At 37.5% G+C, this 27,455-nt stretch overlaps 2 protein-coding genes across 2 annotated transcripts in view; one reads left to right on the top strand and one right to left on the bottom strand.

The window, feature by feature from the left end:
• Window positions 1-26,682, top strand: part of CNGB3 (cyclic nucleotide gated channel subunit beta 3) — a 60,374-nt gene extending 33,692 nt beyond the window's left edge. The window contains 11 exon segments of the mRNA XM_050971236.1: window positions 654-718; window positions 4,190-4,312; window positions 11,426-11,567; window positions 13,476-13,635; window positions 13,988-14,085; window positions 15,081-15,164; window positions 16,719-16,837; window positions 21,202-21,348; window positions 23,828-24,005; window positions 25,136-25,201; window positions 25,203-26,682. Of these exon segments, the coding sequence (XP_050827193.1) occupies window positions 654-718; window positions 4,190-4,312; window positions 11,426-11,567; window positions 13,476-13,635; window positions 13,988-14,085; window positions 15,081-15,164; window positions 16,719-16,837; window positions 21,202-21,348; window positions 23,828-24,005; window positions 25,136-25,201; window positions 25,203-25,370 (1,350 nt within the window). The 3' untranslated portion in view covers window positions 25,371-26,682.
• Window positions 1-27,455, bottom strand: part of CPNE3 (copine 3) — a 69,504-nt gene that overhangs the window by 12,192 nt on the left and 29,857 nt on the right. The window lies entirely within an intron of this gene.

Here is a 27,455-nt window from a genome sequence, read left to right as displayed (position 1 = left end):
CCTGCAGTACTCTGACCAAAACAGCAAGGTTATTTCTATAATCACTCAACATCCAGAAAAACACTTGACTCAAATTTATCTTTGTTTTTCAGCTCTTATTTTTGTTAAATGTTTGTCATGGTTTAGGAATAGTGTTCTCCAGTTTAGTACTCCCACTAAAACTGTATGCCTGGTCCCTCTCCCCCTTCAACTGGAGGCACAAAAGGCAATGACCACAGGTTGAGATAAGAGCAATTTACTGGAAGCAAAAATTAGACAAGAAAATGAACACTAACAACAGTATTGCTAATGGCAGAGGGTCTGAGAAAAGAAGTGATTCACATGGAAAAACTCCCCAATAATAAAAAATACCAGACAGCTCCCTCTGCTAGATTTCCTCAACAGGAAGGAACAGCTTTCTTCCCTAGAAGAAACAGCCCCTTTATCCCACACCCAGCAATTACCTGAGACTGTATAGAATAACATGAGTCCTAGCCATGCCCCTCCCAACTACTGCAAAAATTAACCCTGTTCAGGCCAGAACCAACATTTATAGAAAGTTTGATTACTGAAAAATCCATTTTCAAAATGTGTATGATGCCAGTACTATTATAAAAAAAAAAAGGTGCACTGAAAAATAATGATTGGATTGCTTTCATTTGTTTTCCATTCAGCATAACACATTCTTTGAGTTTAATGATCGTTTGGAAGCTATTATGGAAAAAGCATACATCTACAGGTATGTGCTGATAAAACTCAAGTAGCATGCAAAGCTTGGCACAGAATGCATTTCAAATGATTTCATGAGTTGTCAGTTAAGCCTTGGGTGGAATATGATACATCTTTAACTGTTTCATTTAAAAGGTTTTTTAAAATATCTGCCTTTATGGCCATCATTAAAATAATATATGTATAAGGCCCCACTTACGTATGAAATCTAGCTCAGTTCAGCTGGCCTGGTTCTGGCAAAATGTTCACCGAGCTGAAACTTCTGCCAAAATTTAATTGATCATCAGTTTCAGAAATTTTCTTTACTGAAAGAGCTAAAGAACACTTTCTTTAAGTTGCTAATAGTGGTTCCAAATCCTCAGAAGCTGTTTATTTGTACTTAATAGGAGTTATGAGCCTGAGCCTGTGTCAACATTTTCTCCAAACATGCTCTCCCCATGAACCTGTGGCATATACAGAAACTTGATCCTCCACTGCACTGACTACAGCTGGAATGAGGATCAGTTCAGCACAGTTCACAAATAGTGATTATAACCATAGCCTGCTGAACTGTGTTCTCACCTTCTGCACTGACAGAAAGAATTTTGGATCCAACCCAAGTAGCCCGTGGACACAACTATGGCAAGTTTCACAGGCTCCTCAGCTGCCAGTGAGGCTGCTAAGATCCAATGAACCCATCTGCTTTGTCATCATCATTGTCAATGCCATCAGGACTGGTTTACCTTGCATAATTCCTACACCAACAAATCCTTTTCCCTACCCCAGTTTTGGGTCATGTATTGTTCCTGTCTGTTGGGGCTGTAGAAATATTTTGGTCACCATCTTATTTCATTTCAGAGATTATTGCACTTAAATAGTACACTTGATATTAATACATTCAAATGAGATATTTTATGAGATTTAAAAACAAGATAAAGTTCAAAAGGAGGTTCAAATATCTGCTTTTTCATTTTTTCAGGTACCTGTGAAATAAAACAAAACTTAAAAGTTTGAAAGTTCTACTAAAATATTTTTGAGATGCTGACCTTCACAAAACTTATGTTTACCTCTCTTTTAACTTATGGAAGATTCCATTGTCATTTGATTTGGGTTTTCTTTGGTTTGCTTGGTTTTTTGATTTTTTTTTTTAATTTTTTGGTTCAAGAGAGGACTGAATTTCCACAAGATGAAGAAATTTCTTGTCAGTTTCTGAATCTCTGCCTTCTTGAGTTTCTAATTTCATTTTTTAAAAATGGGCCTTCATCTGCTTATGGTGTTTAACTTCTTCTAATATTGATAAGAATTTAAAATTAATTGTTTTAAAATTAATTATTTTACATATTATATCCTTTGCTTTTTAAAGTCATAATTTAATATTTTTCTGTATCTCCTATAATACTTGCAGTGAGTATTGAGAGATACAATACATATAATATAGATAATATATAATATTATAGACAATTCTGAATCAAGTAATTAGCTTTTATGTAACAATACTGCAGTATGTGTATGGATTTCAAAGAAATGGGAACATATTTAAAACTCATTTTCACCCAAATAAAGTTTTTCAAGGGACAGAGTTTCACACTATTATGAAAATATGGAATGGGAGATGAACTTTCAAAGGACAAATTGTAAAGGGCATGTGTATATCCTCAAGCTAGACCAGCTTTGAAGGATGTGATGTTTATTTACATGTCAAAAACAGGAAAGATGCTCATTTGGAAAGGCTAAGACACACAGAGCAAGATCTGACTGGTCCTGTAAAATGAATGCAGTAGTAGAGCCAGCTACTCTGCCCTGTCAGAGGTTTTTTAGCATGATATTGGTTAAGAACCACAACTGTGTTTGCTGCTTGTGTCTTTGCTTCCTGGCCAAAGGTCCATTCAGATTCCCAGTATTGAATCACTTGCAGAATGTAAACTGCAGAATCTAAATGTTTCAAAGTGAATCTATTTTTTTGCTTCATGCTTCAGAAAACACTGACTCCTGGTTTTCTCACTGACAAATGGAGAACAGAGGTAGTTATAGAGGAGAGTACAAGCAGGAGCTTAAAAACCTTTAAAACCATAGCCTTTTTGTGCAAACTACTGCATTTAATCTTAATGTGGCAATCTTGCTTTGGTCTGAGATTGGTATAACCACACTTTGAGCAATAAGGCACCAATTAACAAGATAATATCAAACTAAACTTCTACAGCAAGTGGGATTCTCTTTTCAAACTAACTAGCTTGAGTTTGTAGAAACAGAGCTAGCAGGAGTTACTTACATCTCATTGTGATATATTCAACTTATGTCTGGAGAAATATAACACAGCAAAGGTTTCTTGAATCTTCATTCAGACCTCAGGAGTCCACTTTCATGGATTCAAACGTGAACAGAAGACCTAGCATGGAGAGTGTTGCAAGATTACAAGATCACAACAGCTCTCTGCTGCTCTCTGTAGCTTGAAATCCTAAACAGAGCTGTCCTGGAAGCACACCAACTTTTAAACAGAGAAATAGCATTCATTTGTGAGCATCATAAAGAAGAAAAATGCACTTAGGTAGATTATCTAATGGCATGGAAGGGCCAAGGAGGGCATAAAAAGGCACCTGAAGAAGCAGCAAAGGAGTGCAAATGAAGTCACCACAGAGATATTAGCTCCTATTACCTTTGTTTATAGACCCGATTCAGTTAGATCTTATTAAATTCTCAACAAACCACTTACTCATTTATTCTGTACTGCATCCTGCATTGAATTCTAGCTGCAGCAGATAAACTCATTAACTACCACCATGTGTTTAGGCAAGACTTGCACTTTTCCTGCTAATTTATCCCCTGCTTGTATGAATATTTCAATAGAGATCTAAATCCAGGAGACATTTCTTTTGATCCCCATGCTCTGAACAGAGGTTACACAATGAGATCATTATTGTATTAAGCAGAAATCTGCTTGATGTTTAATCATTGGTATTCTTCAAAGCACTGGCCACAAGCATAAGAACTGGGATTAGGAATGATATAACTCCTGCTGTAGAGACTAAATCATACTATTTAGAGGATCTACTGCAGGTTTTATACTACAGGTCTTGTAAAGCAGCTCATTTCTGACCTCAGACATTTCTTGGCTTTTGTTCACAAGTTTAGAGCCTATCTTGGATAGAGTTTGGGAAACACATTATTTTTTACCCTGTACCCTCATTAATATAGCTTCAAATTTCTGGAAATATTCATAGCCAGTTAAAGAAGTGGACTATAAACTCCTCAGGGAACCATAATTTAAAAATTACCCCATGTCAAATATTCTAGGGAAGATATTTATTTGACCTTGGACAGACGTGAGAGATGGGTAACTGCCAGCTATTTTTTTCATAGACTCAATACAGGTGGGGAACCACTTAGCTAATACTTAACATTAACATTGTTAATCCAAAAAAGCAATGGGTTCTACATAAAAAAAAAAAAAAAAAAAAAAAGGAAAAATTTAAGTTGTTTTACAGGAATCTGTTGACTTTTATAGGGTCATTCGAACAACTGGATATTTGCTGTTTATCCTGCACATTAATGCATGCCTGTATTATTGGGCTTCAGACTATGAGGGAATTGGCAGCACTAGATGGGTGTACGATGGCGAAGGAAACATGTAAGTCCTTTTCTTTTGCAAGAGATTTTTTTATTATTTATTTTTATCTTTTTTTTTATTATTATTATTTTGCTCATTCCCGCCTCCCCATCCTTCTCCCATGCCACTGCTTACTTTTCAAGTGCTTGGATAGCAAACTTTGAGTATCACGACTGCTGCTAAGCAGCTTTCAATACTAACACATATTTGGAGGCCAGGTGCAGTGAATAATCAGTTCACCACTTTCAGCTTTTATAGGTTTATGAGTCAGTGCTAAGTGCTGTCTTAATTAAACATTTAGAAAGCAACAAGGGTCATAAATTGAACTTGCCTATTGCATATGCATGTGGGAACTGTCAGAAGGATTGTATAGCAATCCCTCAAAGGAAACACAGGGACAGTTTGGGAGTTTTTTTGTTGACACATAGCATTGTGTCATTAAGTGTAACATTTTAGTCCCTCTACACCATTGTGATTGGTCTGAAAAAATTCCACCAGGTCTCTCTGATCTTTTAAGAAGGTCATGCTTAGACATGTGAGAGAGTGTCTTCAAAGAAAACAAGTGGATTTTGGCACAAATTTCCACAAACTCTTTGTGAGAGCACTGGTTGTGTGCAAAGTCAGGACCATTTATTAAGATAATAGAGAGGAAGTAAGAGAAAAAAGCAAAGTTATAATATTTTCTGTGTGTAGTTTTGTAAAGATATATCTAGTAGGTTCAATTGTATGAAATTTCATTTCGTTCAAAGGCTATAATATAGTCAAAGCCACAGAAGCTCAATTTGTTCTTTGATTAAATTCCTTGCAAAACCACATATAGTATCCTACTGCTGTCATAAATTGCCTTCTAAACAACTTTTCACCTTTCTCTTGGACATGTGCTCCTCTTGTTTCTCGTTCTGTCAGACTCCACAAGTTTGGTGTGAAGTCACTACCTTGAAGAGCAAACCACAGGTTGTGTAAACCAGCATTGACTTTTTTATATGTAGGGTTATCTTTGAAAAAAAAAGAATGACATATCTGAAGTCTCCACACACCGTTAAAATGCACAGCTTGAGTACTGCAGTCAGACATGTGCAAGCAGGATCATAGAGCTTAGTGGAACCATTTATGCAAGTGAAGCTATAGATAAGTATTTATTTGCAGGATTGAGGTTTCCAGAAATCTGGCAAGAAAAATGCAGAAGCAATTTCCATTATAGCTCTTTTTTTGTTAATGTGATTCTTGGGAACACTTGCTGCATACCCAAAAAATAAGGTACATAAGAATAAGAAACCTGTAAACTCTGAAAGTAGAGAGTCTTCAAGTTTTTAACGCTTCTTCAGAACAGTCTAGAGAATAGGCAAGAAAGAATTTGTCTGTTTTTCACAGACAAAAATATTTCACCCTTTTCTCAGAAAAACAGTTGGTCAAAATTATTTACTGGCTTTACCAGAGACAATGCCTTGTGCATTCACAATGGCCAGGTTTTCTAATATTTTGTGCTACTTTTTCTGTGAGGAGACAAAAAAAAGTTCACAAATGAAGAACTGCAATCACATGGAATTTAGAACAGATTTCTTTTAAAAACAGTGATAATAAAATTATAATTCAAGTTCTGCATTAAACTGAGATTCTCAAAATAAAATTCATGTTTGGATATCCAAGTAGCCGAATAGAAGAAAAACATTGATCTGTTGGAATGAGTCCAGATGAGGCCACTAAGTTAATCACAGGGCTGGAGCACCTCTCCTGGGAAGACAGGCTGGGGAAGTTGGGACTGTTCAGCCTGGAGAAGAGAAGGCATGGGAAGAGCTTAGAGCACCTTCCAGGACCTAAAGGGGAGCCTACAAGAAGGCAGCACAGGAAATTTTTACAAGGGCATGCAGAGATAGAACAAGGGGGAATGGCTTAAAACTGAAAAAGTTTAAGGAATATAGTGCCTTAAACTTTAAATTAGATATTAGGAAGAAATTCCTTACTATGAGGGGGGTAAGGCACTGGAGCACATTGCCCAGAGAGGCTGTGGACTCCCAGTCCATGAAGGTGTTCAAGGCCAGGCTGGATGGGGCTCTGAGCAATCTGATCTAGTGGAAGGTGTCCCTCCCCATGGTAGGAGGGTTGGATCTGAATAATTTTTAACATCCCTTCCAACCCAAACTATTCAATGTTTCTATGATATATCCATCTAAACCTCATTAAGACATTAATGCAGTTCATTTTGACAATTGTTTGGTGAGTGTATGATTTTATTCTTTTGCCTGTATCTAACTCACACTGGAATATATAGTGCCATGGACATGGAACCCCAAAGAGTATTCTACAATGAGCTGCATTTCATAAAGTATAGCTTTGTATTCCACTAACAGCAAATGCTGGCTGTGTGGAATAGTGATTCCCTTAGAGAACTAGGCATGACATAAAATCTAATCATCAAATGTTTGAGGATTTTTTCACACACAGAGGCATTGTGTGAACATTAGTTATTAAGTGGAGATGTAAGTGTATTTAAATTTATCTGACAAGATACTTCTAGGTATATTCATTTATTAGGAAAGCAGATATAAGAACAACTTGTCAGGAAAAGTGACTAGTACTGCAGCATATATTATGGAACAGCAGTGAACTTATAATTTTTCTTTCCCAGAGCATTCAGGGTTGACAATATTTGAAACAAAATATGCCAGTAGTCTCACAAAGAATGGTAACATATTCAGAAAGAATATTAGGGATACATAACTACTTGCTAATTTTGAAAAATGACAGCAAGCAGTTTGACAAGTAAAGCAAAATTCTGGCTGTCTCAGATTACATTGATTCACAGAAAATGATCTGGCAGGGATTTAGTGGCCCTAATGCTTTATGTGGAATCCCTGCTTTTCCATAAAATATCGCTAGTTATGGCCAAAACCAGTTCTTAAAAATGTCAACACTCCTAGGAATTTTTTTCCTTTTCCAGGCTGAAAAGAACAGTCAGTAGTTCTCATTATTAGTTTCATTACATACATGTTCCTGAACAGGCACCCTAGCTGGTGAACTAAATCCATAACTAACAGCTATACACAACATTCAAACCACAAGCAAAATTATCAAAGTAGCTCTTCTGCAAATTTTGCAAGCCCTATTCTTTTCTGGTTCTTGTCCAGGCTGTAAAGTGCTAGTGTCAGTCCAAGATTTGAGATCTTTTTTTCCATAGCAGCCTTCAGTCAAGGCCTCTGACTTGAGATATAAAAGGCAGTCAACTTTACCTATGTGCAACACACCCAAATTAGCCACACAGGGTATTTCCAGCATTAAAAGAGCACAGCCTGCGTTAGGCAAGACCTCAGTCTCTCCTAAAGCAGAAGCACAGAATCACTAATGCATCACCAAAGTGTAGAGGACAGTAGCAGACACTGAAAAGGTCTCTTAAATGGACAATTTCAACTATATGTGTTTATTTACAATCTAATTTAACTACCTAAATAAAAGATCCATCTCCCTAATTCCTGAGGAAAATGCACAAATCTTTTTTCAGGGATTCAACATAATGTCATTGTTCTGAATTGTTCCAAGGGAGTATTTTTCTTTCATCACTGTTCACAGAGAAACTAAAACTAGGGAGCTGAAATTCTCATGCAAACCCTCCAGGTCAGCAGTAAATTTAGGCAAAACAAATAATTTCCCTTTGCTCATGGTGTACTTCTGCTGTTTGCAAGTCACCCACAAGAAATCTGCAAAATTCTCTGGCAAATCTGAGACATCTATTTGCATCCCAGTTTTGTTTCTCTGTAGTGTGCTGCCTTCCTCTTCTGGGCACAGACTTAGTGGATATTTCTAAGTCCCAGAAAATAGTCACTGTGAGTGTCTAGAACAAATCCACTCCTTTGGTATGTATTGTCCAATTCTCAGTGAGACTGGCAAATCTTGAAACGTGTCTCATGGCTTTCAGCTCTGCATTGCTCTCGCAATGGGTCTGATGTGTCACGATCTCAGCGCTTGCAAAGACAGTTTTGTGCCTCCAGGCAAGCTGTGAATGCACAGCCCAGCTCATATGTCAGACCTTCAGACCTGCTACCCACAGCCCTACTTTTTAAAGCAAAAGCTTTGCAGTTTGCTCCGCTGTGTCTGAGATTATCAGACCCACAGGCACCTGATGAGCACATCACTCTAGGAGAGGGACCAAGAAGGAAGCCATTCGTTTATAAAGGCTGCTGCTTTCCTCTGCTTAAACTCATCCTGGCTGAAATCTGAGAGGGGTCAAACATGACAGGCCTGAAACAATGCCTCCCTGGGCTGAAATGAATGTGTGAGTACCACCTTGAAGGCTGAGAGACACATGCACTAAGACTTGATTTACCTGCACTAACCAAAACCATGAAACAAGTTTTGTGCACTCTGAAATGGACTTTTCTGACAAAGATATTTCTATTGGCATTATACTACAAGGTATCTTATTTGCAGTGTTTCTGAATGTTTTCACACCTATGAATATTTTTTTAGGGAAAAATCTAGTACTTTGATAGCCTGAAGGATAAACATACTCTCTATGATGTGCAGAGGAAAAAATCTCTTTCTTTTCTCATGACTGTTGTTTACTTCAACAGTAATTTTATAGCAGGCTGGTAAGCCATACAGTGAACAGTGATAGTTTCCAGACACATGCTGGTAGGAAGCACCGCTGCTAATACTGTTGAAATAGGAGTTGTTTTTTCTGGCTTTCCTCAAACAAAATTTACAATCTCATTTCCCCCCTTGTTAGGGAAGAAAAAAGCTGCTCTGTATTTCAACTGTGCAACTTCCATTTCAGATTAAAATAAAAACAAAAAGGCATAAATGGAGAAAACCTGTTCCAAAGAGATAGAGAATATCACAAACCTTGCCAATAGAAAGTTTCTTTTGAATTAAATCACAGAAGAATACAGTATATTAACTAAATCTCAAGAAAGGGTAGAAAGATATGAAAAAGTCCTCACATTTTGGACATACAACACTGCAAGGAAGAATGTGACCTCTAAATTCTTCTGAGGAGCTGCTTTCATTCTTTGTAAACATTCCCAGAATAAAGATTACATTGTCTGTCATGGTGGAGTTTGCAAACTTGGCACACAGAGCCATTGAGGGTGAGTGATTTGCTTAATTACTTTTTTTCCTAAAGTAAGTACCACAGAAATATTGCTAATTTCTTTACTTTATATTACCCAATTATACATGTTTCAAGCCCCACAGCATTCTCAGTTATGGCAAATCAATATATTAATGGGCTTTACATAATTCCCCTCAGCCAAGCTAGAAGCATCATTTTATGCTTGAATCTGTAATTCTTCCAAAATGGACCTCAGTCTTTTTCTTATTATTTGTTTATGCTACAGAAGTCTATGAAAAAGCCACCACTTTGCTGGAAACATGCATATGCGATTCTTTTATATCCCAAGTGAAAATATTATTGTGGCATAATCCAGCAGCTCATTTTGCATCCCTAACAAGCAAAAATGTTAAGATAGAAAATATGCAATGAATTTTTTTATTTAAGGACTTTGAACTAAAATGTCCAGTTCTGACTGTTAACATCTAAAACTATAAAACTATGGTAAAAGTGATTATTTATATTGTATTTTCTTTATCTGCAACCAAGAAAAAATGGGACTTTGTAATGAAAAGCACATATTAATTGCTTGGTAAAGCCTTGTATTTTGGGTAAAAAAACTTGAAAACACTTTCAAGTGATTTAAGAAAAAACAAACTTCATTGGAATTGGTTGTTATTGTGAGTTAATTTTCTCATATTTGCACAAAACAGACCTTGCAGCTGTATTATTACATGAACCTCTTATTATAGTGGAGTTCATATCTTAAAAAAAGAAGTCTGAAGTACACCTAATGTCTTCGAGCAGACCAGGTGTCCTCAGGTTCAGAGCAGGCATGAGAAGATGCACATGAGACTTTCTATTTCAAAACAATCTCCAAAAGTATTTCTTCAGTGTCTTAGTGCTGGGCTTGGGGGGGGGGTGTCTGGGTTGTTTAATTATTATTTAAAAAGCAACAAAATTCAACACACAATAAGGAATCATCATTGCATCAGAAGCAGTAGTCACAGCTGAAGTAATAGAAAATCCCACTTTATAATTAAGGGAAATGAAGTTCCATTCCTAATCATCAGCAAAGATGAAATCTGATTGTACAGAAACTTGGGAAGTCGAATTCTAATTAATAGCAGGCTTTTAAAAATATATCTAAACCAATTGTTTGCTCTGAAAAGAAGGAAATTATAGCATTCTGCCAACAATTATGTGAACTAGTTATTCCCCACTGCAATGCTGCATTCCTTGTGTTCCATGTTCTGAAAAGTGATTTAAACCAGAATTTTAGACATGCCAATGCACTTTTTTAAAGCATTCTGTCCAGGTCCTTTGCTGCTTTCATAAATTTGTAGTAGAAATACACGACTTGAAGGCAAAAGGCTCTGTAGTGAAAAAGGCAAGATTTTGTTAAGGTGACAGAAGGAGTTGTGGAGACCAGCACCTGGGAGATATTCACAGAGAAGTCAACCTTTCAGTGCTGAATTAGTGGTTTGGAAAAGCTGCATTAACACACAGCTTGTGGAAATATGTAATTTTTTTGACATAACCGAAGAGGTAGAGCCACTGAAGGGTGCTCAGAGGCAGGGTGGAAGGAAGACCAGCAGAAAAAGGAGTAAAAATGGACATAAGAACAATATTGCATTTGTCCTTCCCACCATAGGGCTTTTCACTTGTGTCATCTCACTAAAGCCATGAAGGGGACCTCCAGGTGTTTGAGCATCTATTCTGCTGCTACAGAGAGACTCTGGGAGGCCTCCAACACTTTCACACTGATTTTGACATCTTCACTGGTAGCATTCTAACACTGTAATGTCCATCTTGGCACTTCTGCACACAAGTCTTCTTTAATGCTACCTAGAATTACTGGAGAACAGTAAATTATAGCTGCATGTCCCATACATGCAGCTATATTGAGGATATTCAACTCAACCTGACCTATGTAATTGTATCATTTATAAAGTCACAACCCTTTACAAAATGCTGAAAGTCCTTTGGACTGAAAAGCATCACTGAAAGGCCCAGCTCAGGTGGGCAAATGTTTAACTTCAAACCCATCAGTAGCTACAGGCTAACAGAAATGCTGTTTGTACCCACAGGTACCTGAGGTGTTACTACTGGGCCGTTCGCAGCTTAATCACCATCGGTGGCCTTGCAGAACCACAAACCCTCTTTGAGATCATTTTTCAACTGCTGAATTATTTCATGGGTGTCTTTGTCTTCTCCAGCTTAATTGGTCAGGTACATAAAAAATCAATAACAAGTTAGATTCAAATTACTGTAATGTAGTGATATTATATTCAGTTTAATGGGCTTTAGTTCTGAGAAAAAGTTTCATTTCCATCCTCTATTTTAAGGTCAAACATACTTATTATTCTGATAAATACACGTGTTTAATCAGTTCCCTGTTTTGCAGCTCTTTTGCACACAAGCTGATTAAAAGCCAAACCTCTGCAGCACACAGATGACTCTTGAAACTATGTATAATTCCTTTTTTTTTTCCTTACTCACAGCCAAGGAGACAAATTCTTGACATTCACATTATACTGTTAAATCTGAAATAAAAATTGTGATTGTTGAATAAGTCATGCTCAGAATTACTACTGATAGGATTCTGTTAATGGAAAACCCATTATTTTTGTCAAACTAGAACTCTGGTCTCTTCCACAAATTACAATATATTTGTCAATCTGAAAATTAACTGGTTTTTATTTCTCTTTGTTTCCATTTGGCAGAAGGGAAATAAAAAGCCCATAGCACAGAAAATCAGTTATATTTCCAAATGAACATAATTGAAATATTTCTGGTTTGTTACTATTAAACTTTGGCTTTAGATCGTGGATTTTAAAATACATTGCCTACAGAAAAGTAAATGCTGAGGTTTCTGAGTGAGACTGTGCCTAATCAATTTCTGTAGAAACCATTCCAGACTTTTTGATTTCTCCATACCTGTTATAAAATTAATTATTAAAAAAAAAAAAGAAAAAAAAATTAAAACCGAAATTTAATTCTTATTTTCAATACAGCATTTGAAAAGTTCAATCAAGCAGCTAGAGATTGCATATGTATCTTGATCTTCAGAACTGTAAGAAGGGGTCACTGCCACTGAAGAGACTCTTCCTTATAGGATTTAAAATTCCTCCATCAACCAGAATTGCCAAAAATAAAACATATAAATATAAACATATAAATATAAACATACATATAAAATATTTCTTCTGGAAAACTACTGAATTCAAGCATATAGAATTAAACTTCAAAGTTTTCATATTTATAACTTTTCCCTGAATTGTTGTAACTAGCAATGAAAGCCTCATTTCCCCAAGAAGATTCTGCAGATGACTTTTTGTAACCAGTGTAGTCATTTGCAGTCTCAAACTTTAACACACAAGCTGCTTCATTGCAGTGTTTGTTACAATTCCTGTTTACAAAGAACCCTTAAAATTATTGAATTATTCCTGCTTTAGCACACTTGCCTAAAAATTGTTCTTCCCATTGCAATCAACTGCATTTCTGTAATAAAGAGCAAAATTCAGCCCATGGCACATTAATCCTTGGCAGCTACCACATGAAGCCCTTCCACTAAAGTCACATCTTATTCCTTTGAAGAGGAACATCTATGAACATCAACTCATCCATGTTCTAAAAACTGAATCCCATTTGAGTTGAAATGTTAAATGATGTTCCTGCGCTAAAAGCTCTAAGGTCACCTTTCAGCTCTCAGACCTTAGGACTGATCTCAACTATTTAAACAGTGGCACAATCTTAGCTCTAGTGGTGTCAGAAGATGCTATTACAGAAATTCAGCCCAGTTTGCTTTGCTTCTGACTTGCATTGCATGCCAAATACCGAGTAGCTTTACTATGGATTTTTAAGAAAATATTATCTATAATTTGCATCCAAGTCCAGAAATACAAGACATAAGAATAGGCTAAAACCCAGAAACAATTCCTCTAAAATCATGTTACATATCAGACAATCAGATTAAATCTGTAATGTTTCTGGAAAAAGTGGATTAAGCACCTACTCAAAACATGCAGCTGAATGCATAATTTTTTGCAAAAAGTGTTCTATTTCATAAGTTGCTGACAAGATAAAATCAAGACTATTTTTTCTGAAATGTGTGGTAACAACAATTGATGTTTGCAGATGAGAGACGTAATTGGAGCAGCAACAGCAGGGCAGAACTACTTTCGTTCCTGTGTGGACAACACTGTCTCCTACATGAACACCTATTCCATCCCAAAGTTGGTGCAGAATCGTGTTCGAATGTGGTATGAGTACACATGGGACTCTCAAGGAATGCTGGGTGAGGATTTCCAGTTCCAGTCACTTAGCACGTCTCAGTGAGAGTGGTTGTACTGATACAGATATAGGGTGAAATTCACATTTCTCTTCTGAATTGTATGTGGGAAGTGAGAGGAGGCTGCTCAACTGTCTTTGGAAAAGAAAGAAACTACAAAGCAATATGATTCTTACTACTCCACAAACTCCATTCATTAATACAATGTTTTGGAATAATTTTAGACAAGATTTATTAAGCAACTTAGTAAAAGCATATTAGCTGCTTCCTCACTTGAACTCATAAGTGTTAGAATAACCCCATAAAGTTATTTTTGCTCATTTTTGTTCTCATTCCTTAATTTTATTTTTCTTTCCAGATGAATCAGAATTACTGGAGCAGATGCCAACCAAAATGCACTTAGCTGTGGCAATTGATGTGAACTTTGCCATTGTCAACAAAGTGGACCTTTTCAAAGCAAGTAGTTTTACAGGAGAATGCAGAAATAGTGGTGTTCCATACAGAAACCTTGTTTTGTACATCTTGCAACTCTTAAGTACTCTTAATGTTTGTTAGTATGCAAGGCAAAATAAGTCAAAGAAATATCTCAGTGAATGGAGACATCAGAACAAACCCAAGTGCCCACATTTGGATTTCTTTTGTGTCGAGGCAGTGATCTTGAAAGAAACAAATGAGATTACAACAAAGTCCTGTTATGACCACATCCTATAGCTGATGGTATGGTCAGACTGTGAGTGAGTTCACAGTATAACTCATCTCAACACTCAGAGAATAATCTAATTTTTGACACAGTTCAACTTGCTGTGGCCACCCAGGTCTGCCTGAGTAGAGAATGCTGCATCTCAGTTTTTGTGCAAAGGAGCTTTTTCTTTACTTACCATGGTAGTTTTCCAGAGCTGCACTTTAAATGTGGACTTAAAATTGGATTTCTGGGACAAAAGCAAGGAGACCCTGAGTTTTTAGAAGTACACACAGAAAATTTTCTTGTTAGGATATTTGTAAGAAATCACATGATACACCTATATAAGAATTACATGGCTCTACATTTTTTTCTACATCTACTGAAGACATGGAATTCATAGATTCATATGAGCATTTGACAGAATCTGTTGTTTTCCTCTGGACTGGTTTAAAAAAAATCCTATAACATCCCCATAATAGACACATAAAGTTCTGAACATAACACTAACTGAGCTTTCCCAGAAAATCTAGATGTACAGAAACTCACTTTATAAAAAAAATGAAAATATGTTCAACCTATAGAGAACTTCATCAGTATTAGAAATAACAACTCTCAGTCCTATCTCAGCTCTAGTAGCTGATCTTTATGGTGTTTTGAGTTTGCATTCCAGTCATGAAATCCCTGGGTTAATCCTGTATTGTTGGCTTTTGAGGCACTAATAATCACTTTTAACACTGAATTAGCAGAGTGACCGACTCTATTTTAACAGGGCTGTGATACCCAGATGATATATGACATGCTGCTAAGGCTGAAATCCATTGTATATTTACCCGGTGACTTTGTCTGCAAAAAGGTGAGAATTCTTGTTTTATTCAAATAAGAATTATGTGGTTTAGAAAAAGAGTTCAGATATCGGTCAACAATGTCCTTTAAATAAACTTAATTCTGACTGAATTAGAAAGCATAAAATTAATTAAGCTACTCTGTGTAATAACAACAAATATGCTCTTAAATTTCAATCTAGAACAAGACAACATGAATTTTATTACTTACATTACCAACCATGAAATTATAGTAATATGGGAAAGTATTTAACGTAAATATGGCTTATCTAATGATACCTCATAAAATTTTAATATTTAAAATGGATAAAACATAATGTTTCTATACTTCTATTCATACAAACCCAGCCTGCAGGTCTCAGCCTATCACCCTTTGTCTGTGCCTCATTTGTGTACTCAGACACACTTAAGTAGAATTATTTAAGAATGTAAAAAATACACTGCATCCCATAGGCTCCTTCCATAGGATCTGCTCTGCCTTCACTCACAGCTCTGAGCCATCTCCAGGTTTCCAGCTGAATGCTGTCACACTGTCTCTTAGCAAAGGTGTCTATCTTGTCTCAGCTTTTTGGCTTAAATCTGGCTAGATGGATAGTTCACAGGTAAATAGCTCAGTCTCTGACCAGGGAGCCCATGTCTCTTCCCAGAAGGCATGCAAACATAGGGCAAAGTCAGATGCAGTCAAAGCTTGGGGGGATGAACAGTATCTGTACTACTACTGCTCTAGCAAGTGACCCAGGTCCCACCACCTACACAAGTGACCATCAGAACCCCTTAACTTGTCTTCAGCAGTTCTGGTCCAACATGCTCACTAAGTTCCTGCTGCCTCCCAGAGGTAAGCTTACAATCCTCCTCCAGAGTGCTGGGCTAGCTCCACTGCACTGTGCAGAAGTCAAACATTTGGGAATACACTGAAGGATCTTTGTGTCCTCTCAAAGACCAGCCCCAGGATTGCTAATTGCTATTGGCTAGGAAGAGTGAAGAAGTAGTTTGGTGTGTTTGCTTATACAATGCACAGCATGAAAGGATCTCAGACTACAGCTGGGACTCTGACACAACAGAGGGAATAAAGACCAGCAACAGATTCAATGTCTTGATACTGCAGTCTGATGGGAACAGTTCTTAACAAAGACAGGCCATGAGAAATTGAACTATCAACTAACTACAGCTTGATTCAGAGCTAAAAGGCCTCTCACTTGTGTAAGTCTACTATGTGACCAACAACCATAGCAATCTTATTAATGCTGCAACATGTAGTAGGGAATGTTGGAGCCACTTTCCCCCTGGATGTATGTTGGTCTCACCCTGTTCACCAAGGAGAGGCTGCATGCAAGCTTGGAACACCAAGTGAAGAGATCAGAAGTGCAAGTCCCTTCATTTTCAGTCCTGGCTCTGTTGCTGCTGCTTTTTCACTCTTAAAAATAAGTTGCCACTTTGCCTCATAATAGTGGCACACCCCCTGCTCATGAGAGAGTAGAAAGATATTTAAAGAAGAACCTGTAATGTGATTCTAATAACAAAAATCATTGCTAAAACGTGGGCTCTTTATGTGTTTGTATGCCCAGGGAGAGATTGGCAGAGAGATGTACATCATCAAACAAGGTGAAGTTCAAGTCCTTGGAGGCCCTGATGGTACCAAAGTCCTGGTTACACTAAGAGCAGGAGCTGTATTTGGGGAGATCAGGTAGGTCCATCACAGTTTTTAATACTTTTTTTCAGAACTTGTTAAATAATCATAATAGTTGTTTAACTTCTCTGTGGTAAGTGTGACAGTGGGGAGGCTAGAAAGTGGGTAGGATCAACAAAGAGGACACTGAGCAAGGAGATGCACATAAGTGAAGGAAAATCTAAGTGAAGCATCAGTGATTAATAGGCTAAGATCTGAGACCAGTGTTTTGATCAATGCACACAGGGATATAGAGACAAATTTCTTCTTTAGCATTTTAAAGATTAACACATCTCCTTGTCATGCTGTCTGCAACACAGGAGGACCAAACGCATTTCATTGTCTGTATGATAAGTCTAGGTGCCCTCAAACAGCAGATGGCAAAGATGAAAATCTCTAACAAAATAGATACAAAAATTTAAAATAGAAATTAAAAATAGTTCATTTAAGAGCTGATTAAATTGCTGAAAATCAGACAACCCAATTTGAAAAAGTATTTATTTAAAAGAATACAAGACAAGAAAATAAGTGGATAGACCAGATTTTTTTTGTCTGAATTTATCTGGATGAGAATTATTTTGCTGGTGCCTGCAAATGGTTTTTATATTCTGCATGAACTTTCTATGCAAAATCCATTAACACTTATGTGCTAAGTTCCCAGTTAGCCAATCAAGTGCTAGTTTTTAGGCACTGCATCCCTCTGCTGAGGTTGGCCCAAGGAAAAGTAATAAAATAAATGTGCTGCTGCATGTGATAAACTGGATCCTTGGTTTCTTCCAGCTGCCTTCCTGTTATTGTTAATGCTCTTGCTGGTAGCTTTAATCTGCTTTTGAAAAACAATATTTAGCTCTGGTCCAGGTTTACATTTGTCCTCTAGTTGTGTCTCCCTTTGTAGTAGGGGAAACATTCCTATTTATCCAGTGATGTGAGTACAGACTTGCTTAGAACTCAAGTGGAAAACATCTGATACTTCTCAGTTACAGAACTTGTGCATTAAGTGGGAAAGTGAAATTATATCAGTACTTGGAGAAGGTTATTTGGAAGGTATTTCTCTGTGTGACAATATAATTACCTGAGCAAAGTCTCCAATAAAAAGGCTGTATTGTAAGTTATGCAGAAAGACTGAGAATGAACTCATCAATAAGGGCTGACTAATGAAAAGACAGAAGAAAACCTAAAGCAGCTCCCATATGTAACACACATGTGGTTCTCAATTATTTATTAGTCTGGTATTTGAAGTGAGAGCTTTGTATTTTAAACTGAGAAATGATAACTGTTGGCTTCAAAACAAGGAAGGGACTTTTACTTTTGATCTAACACAGGTGAGAACTTGTTTCCACGTGAGAACCCCACAACCACCTTTAAAGATTAATTTCCCTGTACTTGTTACTCTTTACATAATTGCCAATATGGCCAGCAAAACCCTCAGCAATGCTTTAACACTAGACTTCTAGCTTTGTTTTATTCATCACTGACCTACTGCAGCAGCAAACCCATTCAGCCACGTGTAATTTGCATATAAAACATCAGGCAGTGGATAAACTCAAGGAGAAAAAACACAGCAACTGGCAGACACGAGGCACTAAGCTTATCAGTAGAGATATGCTCTTCCTAGTGGCAAGGTGCTAGAAAATAATGAGTTTGCATTGTGCCTTTCTATATAATTTTTTTCAAGGTCTTCTGAAAAGAGAATACCACAGGCAAATAGAAAAGAATATTCTTTAATGGATTACGTACTACTTTTTCTAGGACATCCAAGTTTTCCTCTCACTTTATAATGGTTATAACCCTATATCAGGCTGATTTCCTTCTGATTTCCAGTTCAAGATTTGTTTGGAGAAATATGTCAGCTTCCTTCTGAATGGTTTAGGTACATGATTTATAAGATGCTTGCTATTTAATCTCACTCTGTTCAAAATGCATGTCAATGATGCTTAAAAGTCTCTAGGAGTAAAGGAATTGAAGAAAATAAAAACTGTTTATTTCCAAAGATTCCCGGAATTACGCTAGAAAGCCAATGTAAGAGTAACAAGCAAACATGTCCCTTGACAATTTCATCCTTGAAAATGATTACAGAAAGGGATTAAGTAATTGGAGTTCCAATTAGCATTTTACCCCCATTGTTACTTTCCTGTATAGATATCATTTTTGTAAAATAATAATTTCAGAATCAGAAGCAAACAGATTGTTGTCTTAATGAGAGCCCGTCAGCAAAGACAATTCAGAACAAGAGAAATTCAGTTAGAAAAACATTTCACTAGCCCAGAGAAAGTTATGCTTGAAGCCAGGTGTCCTCATTCATCCATTTACTGGTATTGCACTAGAGCTATTTCCTATCAGAAAATGTTAATTCTGGAAAAACTAAAACATTTCTCCATTTTATGTAAAATTTTGACAGGAAGATCTCTAAATGCTTGATCTCAGCATCAGCTTTCAGTTGTTTTGTAATTTTAAACTTTATATAAAAAATCCAAACTACGGGCACTATTTAATTTTGTGAAAGATGAGATTTTCCAGTACTTTGGTCCAGGATTTCCCTCAAAGTAGTAGCTGCTGTTTTTGATGGGCTCTGCCCTTGGGAGTTTGACATCCTTATCAGAGGCAAGATCCAGACCTATTTCCCTTTCCTGGCTTACCAGTTCTCCTCACATGCACATAGGTGCCCAGCTGAGCCACCACAACCATGCATGTTCAGCTGATAACACAAACCATTCCCCAATTTCTATTAACAGCAGCTTCCCACAGAGATCAGCTATAAAAACAATAGGTAAGCTGAGTCATCACTTCGACAACTTTATAGCTTGAAGTTTAATTTGCTAGCATAAGAATTCTAAGGTTACACACTTCTACTATTATTAGAGCATGAGATACTCAAAACTGGAGTAAAAAATGTTAGGTAATAAAGCAAATTTTGTGATTAATATAGATATTGCCTTACCAAGAACCCCTGCAAGGCAAATGTATCTGTTTTAAAAAAATTGGTCATGTAACTCTTCACACAGTAACCAAACCAGATTGAATGCTGAAGTACCATAACTTTGTCCTTAGTCAAAGATGAGTCTGTTTGAACAAAGACTGCCTTACTTGTAAAATTCACCTCACATCATCACCATAATGAAAAAGCTGATCTCTTTAGCTCCCATCTACCTTGATAAAATGAGCTTTCTGTTGGGAAAGACTAAAAATTATTGTTCAATGACTTGATGAGAAGTGATTCATCAGAGCTCAAAAGGTATTTGCAATTTTCTTTAGCAGATTTTTCTGTTGTGCAAAGAGTTTTATTCTATCTGAGCAATCATAGAGAACTATTTAAAAAGAAGATGATAAACTGCATTTTCAGTCCATGTATTGATTGCTGTCTTGAGTTGCAGAAAAACTCTCTTTGGGCACATAAAACTAGCTTTGCACACACAGTTGCAGAGGTCTCCTACTATCCTTTATAAATTAAATATATTATCTATATGATTAAATTATTAGAAATATGTTTTATAAATAGCTTTAATATTGAAACCAATATATATCCTGTATTGTTACTTCAGATGGGTATTAATTCCTTTTTACTGGGGTTCAGAATATCTTTTTAAATTACTTTTAAATTTAGATAATACTAAATGCTCTCTAAAAATATTAATTCACTGGGAAATCTTTAAAGGACAAATTTTGGGGTAGATCTTGAATAAAGTGATAGAGCAATTTTAGTACTAAGAACAAGATGCAAATTCTCTTACTTACCAGCAGAGCTGATAAGTGAAGTCTCTTCAATTGCTTGGTGCAGGATGAACAATTTATTTTTACTTGTAAATCTAATTTTTTCTTACCAGCTGCTGCTAGCTAAACTGGTCTAATGCCTTGCAAAATAGCCTTCTTTTTCTGGCAGACACATTTGTAACTGTCAGCCTGAAAGACCTTCCTAAACTGTATCATTCAACTGGCCAATATTTAAACATGAGATGTGGTATATGAGAAAACCAAAAACTAGAGCCACGCAGAAGTTACTCACTCAGAAAAAAAAATCCTTGGGGGAGAATCACTCATTCACTCTAAATAATGCTGCTCTACTACTGACGCAAATAATTTCAGCAATAAAACTGAGGAAATGCCAAGTTTGCATGAGAACTAAAACAAGTGCAGTCTGGGCTGTGGTTATCTCTAATAGCAAAACTTTTCACAGTCCTTAGGCATCTACACATGCCTGTGACCACCAGTGACAGTTTGCCTTCCTGAGATGGAATTTCTAATCCTAACTGCACAGGGCTAACACTGGATAGAACAGCCAGCTCCTTAAGTGGGCTTTACATTGACTTTAATGGAGAAGCACCAGCAGAGAGATTCCTCACCAGGGCAAGTAACCCTGTGACTGATGGTGTTTGTTTTCATTCCAGCCTACTAGCTGCAGGTGGAGGAAATCGAAGGACTGCCAACGTGGTGGCTCATGGTTTTGCCAACCTTTTCATTCTGGACAAGAAAACACTCAATGAAATCTTGGTGAATTATCCTGACTCAGAAAAACTTCTCATGAAGAAAGCTAAGTATGTCCTAACAACAGTTTTTAAATCATATAATTTAGCTGCAGGATGGACAGTTGTGACTTCTAGATGATCTGCATTCCTTTCTTGAAAAAGTAAACAGTTGCCAACACATTTGGTGTTAGGGGTCAGATTGGCCTGGTAGTTTCTAGCTGAAAGAATGGTCTTGGAAGGAATGCCAAGGGTTGTGGAAATGTGGCAAGTAGAATGAATTCCTGAATGTAGTTGCCTTATGCATTATATTTAAGGTAACATTAAAAAAAAAGATAAGGAGATAAGGATACATATCAGGACTTCTTACATCATCAAAAAAGAAAGAAAAGGACAGATATCAGTTAAAGAATAAGCTATCAAAGATGCAACAAAACATTTGCAATTAATTCTACAGAGATATGCTTCAATGCATCCACAGACTTGTATGCATTTCTAAAAACTTAAGCAGCAGTTAGGAATGGATTGAAAGCAAGGCCTGACAAGATGGAACTACACAGATTAGATATCTGGGCATTTTATTTTAAAAGCATTCCAAAATGGGATTTCAAACCAAGATTGCTTTTCACCTTCCTTTGGCTGTAGCTTGCTAGGATCACCATTTTCACAGCTTTGAAAGGGCAAAGTATTGTCAAATTTTGTCATAAAATTATGACAAAATGAGTACCTTGCTACCTTGTCAAACATCCAAATATTTGAATCAGTTTGTCATTATTAGCGTACTTCAGCACCCCTACTGGCCTTTACTCATCTGGAATTGCTACCAAAGGTTGGAAGGTTGGTCGCAGACTTGAAATTTCCTCAGAGAAGACTAAACATACCACAGGAGAGACATTTGTTTTTTGGAAGGGCTAGCAAATGGCTGCATTCATCATGTTGTAACAGCCCAGGTAGTCAAACAACAGTATCTTGACAAGGAAACCAGACAAAGAATGGGCTGACTGCTCAGTTTTCAAAACTAGCATTAACAGGTAGAAAAGGGGAACAAATGCATGGACCAGTGGTCCCCAGCAACAATCATTCCTGACTTTTCTCCAGCTTCTCTCTAAACAGTAGTATGACCTTGTTATTCCTGTCTCTCTGTCCCACGCTGCCTCTGCTGCTTTCTTGCCCACCCTAGGCATATTCTGCCCATCCATTAAATTCTGCTTCCTCCAGACAGCCTTTCTCAACCATGGAGCTTAATCATACACCTTTTGCATTGGCACTCCCAGTTGAGCTCAAAGACCTCTCCAGATATTGACTAAAAAACAAGATATTCTATTTGATTTTAAAGATATGCAATACCTCCCCTAAGGCCATGTTCCTTACCAGGCTAGGCATCCACAAATTCTGTCAAAACTAGGCACAAAGGGGAAATTTGTGCACTGTTCTCATGCTCAGTTTTGGAATGAAGTTACCAGTTGCTCTGTCCTGGAAGGTTCCCACTAGAGTTCCTTTTGGTCCTCTGACACCCTTAAAGGGCTCTTTGAAATAAACTGAAAGGATTTAGTCAAGAAAGAAATTTGTTTTATTATCACCTGCCCAATAACCCCTGCATGCTTTTTTGCATAATAAAGCCATGCAAGCTGCTAAAGTATACCCTTTTTAAAACTGTGTTAATTAAATTAAAGAAAAAAAAAAGTAAGGAAACCCTTCACTTCTGAAATTCCCAAAGTACAAGATGCTGGAGAAAATTATAGTATTATGGGATTTACTATACTTCAGACTGCGAATATAGTCCTCACTCATAAAGGGACTTAAGTCAGGGCTTTTGCAAGGATAGAAAAGTGGCCTTGGAACCTGTACATTAATCTAATAGAAACTGAAAGCATGGGAACCCTCTGCTTTTTACTGGTCCCATCTATCTCAGATCTTTCCTCTAATCTTACCCTCATTATTCATTCTCAGTTCTTGTCACTATGGCTGCAAATCAGTACAGCTACAGAACAGTGTGAAAATCTAGTCTGCCACAAGGCTGGCAGCAGTGTTTGTATAGTCAGGGTCTCTCCTTCTACTGAAGAGGACCAAAACTAAGTACCACTGTCCAACCTGACCTATGAGAGATGAGCCAGGCTGGAAGTTAGTTTGGTAAAGTATTTCCTCCAAAAGTGCCAACTGGAGTCCTGGTGGAGCACCAAATACTCTCTGAATACACATCCAGAAAGCCAGATAAGAGACTGCCATCTCTGCATGGGGCACCCATCCCCCTCCACATCTCTTCTTTCCTTATCTTTCTCTTTGTTCTCTTTTGTGACTCCTTAATTTGAGCCAGCCCTTGTTTATACTCCAGGATGTGGGTAAGCAACTCCAGAATTGAACAGTTGCCTCCATCTCTACCAGATCCTAGAGCAAAACCTTTACTGTTTCCAATTTTGCTCTTGTCACTTGACCTGGGAACTAAGTAAGAGCCATCAGATCTTCAATACCATAAATGTGGTATTTCAGCTTTGCAGGAACTTCACTCAGTTTCACAGCACTGCTGTGTGCTCTTATCCCCTTCTTCCTCCAGGGTGCTGCTGAAACAGAAGGGGAAACCTCCTCCAGGACCACCAGTGCAAGAACCACGGGGCTTGGCCAGTCTCTTTGGGCAGAAAAAGGAAACTCCAAAATTGTTTAAAGCAATGCTTGGAGGAAAAGGAAAAGAAGGCCTTGCTAAGCTGCTGCAGCTGAAGAAACAAGAAACTCAGGTAAAGCCACAGAAAACAGAGTAGGATCTACTCAGAGGGCTTGGACAAACAGAGTAAATGAAAATTCAGCCTTACTGCAATCAACAGCAAAAACTCCCAGTAGCTGAGATATAACCACTTCTCCTAATCTCTGTAAACACTGATTCTAAAATTTGGCTCGATCTTTCTTAACCTGGACTTTATGCAGACCAGAAAAAACAAAAGCAAGGAAAAAAGCAAGCAAACAAAAAATCCTCTAAGAAAGTAAGGATAAATGGATTTTACAAAGGCCTTAAAGAAATCTGATCTTCTAATTTTATGTAAGCAACAGTAAATACAGAAATACCCAAACATGGTAATCTGATCCAGCTGACTTGGGCACATGGCGAACTTTCCAATTCAGTGTCAGATCTCTGGTTGTTAAAAATCCTGAAGACAAAATATGAAGTGTATCCCACACAGCTAAAACTGATTAAATGTCCAATATCTTGCACTTATGAGAAAACTGTTGTTTTAACTGATGAAAAATAATTCCCACATAATACTCTGTTCTGAGAAACATTAATAAGAACCTGCTCACTTCTACATATTTACCCAAAGGTGGTAGAATTCTTTTCTTTATAGCTGAAATAGCTGTGGTTATATTTAAGCTAGATAAAGAACTTTGCACTTTGCTCACACCAATGACTATAACAATACTTTTGGAGCAGAAATACAGCTCATTTTAGTGTGTATTTGTGAACTTCTTAGCAAATAGGCTTGGCAAAGGAATGGGGGCAGTGTGAAGTATGTCAAGGATTCGTAACACTCTCTCTTTCTCCACTAGTTTAAGGACATAAAGGCAGGCAAGACCTAAGGAAGGGTTCTGTGCCCCAAAATGGGTCTGTTTCATCCTCCTATATTAGTAAGAAGCAGATATTATTAATATCCACAAGTGTTTCCTAGGTTTTATACTGATATTCTGATTCTGAAATTGCATTTTTCATTTAGAAACCGATATTTAGCATCTGAATAGAAGTTTACATGTGCTGCATACCATTAATACAGTTGTCATGCTCTGCCTTTCCATGGCATGTGCAGACTAGAACTACTTCCTGAATTTCTTTGGTATTCTTTCCAGTGTTGGAAAACATTAAACTTCTTGTTTCTAGGAAGCTAAAGCTGAAACAGAGACCAAGCCTAAAGAAGAGGAGAAGAAACCTGTGGAGCCTGCAGTCCCCCCCTGCACCCCCTGCTAAAAAGGAAAAGCCACAGGAGGATGCTAAGCCTGCAGTTATGCAGAGAGCAACCAGTAAGGAGTCTCTGATCATTAGTATGACACCATCCCCCAGAGCAGGAGAAGGAGAGATCCTTAAAGTTGAAATTAAAGAGAAAGAAAAGAAATAGCTGGTGCTGTGGGGTGTGGCCCCACCTTTTTGTCTTGCTACATTCAGACGGCTGGCCAGACATTGCTTCTGGGTATAGAATATAAAAGCAGAGACTACGTGTGAGAAAAATCTACTCCAGCTCATCGTCTTCCTGCCCTCCTCTCCTGCCACAACTGCACAAATTATTTATATTCTTAACCTTGACACTGGAGAACTTTTGGTGTATTAGAAATTACGGCTCAGACTGTATTTCACGACCACTTTTTTCTTGTTTTATTCATGCTCTCCCTTTTCTCTTACTCTGTCTTGTTCCTACTTCTCCTCTTCCCTCTTCTCTTTATCCTTGCTTTCTTCCTGTTTTTCCTGTTGCTCAGTTTGCTCTTAGCTTCTGTGTGCATTCTTTTCTGTTTTCTCCTCTGCCTTCCCATAGTTATCCTTTTCCTTGCTACTGCCCTACTGTTGCTAAGGTTCCTTATGTTTCTCTCTATCCTTCTCCCTCCTCCCCTTATACTTCTAATCGGTGACCTGGGATTGTGACCAGCGTGGCTCAGAGCAGACAGCAGGTGCTGTGTTGAGATGTTTTACCTTGGGACAGAGGGCAACATAACAAAACCATTGTCAAAAAATAAATCCCAAAAAAATGCAAGAGGGAAACAGATTATAGAATTATTGCCAGCCCTCTGAAAGCATAAACATCTGATCCAGCTGTCTTTGATTCTGACAAATTAACATGGGAAAGAGTTCACCCTCCAGAAGTGATGTATAATTTTGGGCTGCTGATTTATTTGCTTGATCTTGTCAAGGGGATGGGCATACCCTCTGTTACATCTCATCAAATAAGCACTTGATACATCTGTCTGAATAACCTTGGTATCTAAACCAGCTACGTCAAAAATAAAGGCTATTTTATAAAAAGCAGGATTTACATTTTCTGGCTCTGCATTGCAAAGTTGCAACCAATGCTACAATTGTTCATCTACATTAGGACTTAGTCTAATGGTGCAAAGAGAAACCCGTGTCTCCGTGTCTTAGCTACATCACATTTGTGAACTACAGTAAATCCTTCATGAGTGCCACAGCTGGGGGATACAGCCTCCCATGCAGGAACTCCCACACTGCCACCCTTCTTCACTGACTCATCAGTCTCAAATGCAGTATTACAGCTTGAAGCTGTGTTTGAAGGTAAACTCCCAACTATATTCTTTTCTTCTACGGGTTTGCATCTCCTCTCTCTCCCAATCCCCTTTCAGATACCACTGGAGGAACAGTTTTGTAAACTAAAAACATTATGCAGAGGCCAAGCCAAGAAATGGCAAAGGCAGACTTCACAGCTCCTTGGCTGACCAGCCAACCAAGGCACTGTGCCAAAATAAAACACTCACTTTGCAGGCTATATATGACCTTACAGGCTATGCATTCTGTAGGCCTGTTCTTTAAAGCCTTTCAACTTCTGTAATCACAGGCAAAACTGGAAGCCTACCCAGAATCAGTGGGAAGTTTGCCCACGTAGAAGCTGGATAAGTGAATTCTGTATGTTGCATATTCCACAATCCTCTGACGAGACCAAAACCATAATCTCTTTCAAAAGATGCATTAGCAGTGACGTGAAGGTTCAGCTGCTTTGTGGAGAGAACCATCTTTATTTGCATGCTACTTGTTATCTGATATGTAAGAAAAAACAACATCACAACAGGAGGAGAAAATTTCAAATAGTTTCATTAAGAATTATTCATCTATTGCACATCCAGGACTGTCTGAATGAAATCTCAAGATTAGAAATACTGCTGAACTGTTCCATGAATGAGACCTTCTATGAATAATAATACTCTCTGAATTGCAATATATAGTTTCACTTTTTTTTTTTTTTAGAGAGTTGTCAAAGTATTATGGAAGGGGGGAAAATATTCCCCATATTTTAACATTTTTATATGAATGAGTACAGCTCACTCATTGAAAAGAACCGATTCCCTTCTGCCTACACAAATGCTACCAGGTAATTTTCAACGTTTTCTCTGTGCGCATATTTAAGTTCATCAATCACACACTGACATAAATTACAAAGTAAAGGCTGGGACTGCAGCACCAAGGGCTTCACTGCAGTGAC

The sequence above is a fragment of the Serinus canaria genome, chromosome 2 (assembly GCF_022539315.1).
Source record: "Serinus canaria isolate serCan28SL12 chromosome 2, serCan2020, whole genome shotgun sequence".
NCBI lineage: Eukaryota > Metazoa > Chordata > Aves > Passeriformes > Fringillidae > Serinus > Serinus canaria.
The sequence above is the reverse complement of the archived record's forward strand: the minus strand, read 5'-3'. Positions and strand labels throughout refer to the sequence as shown.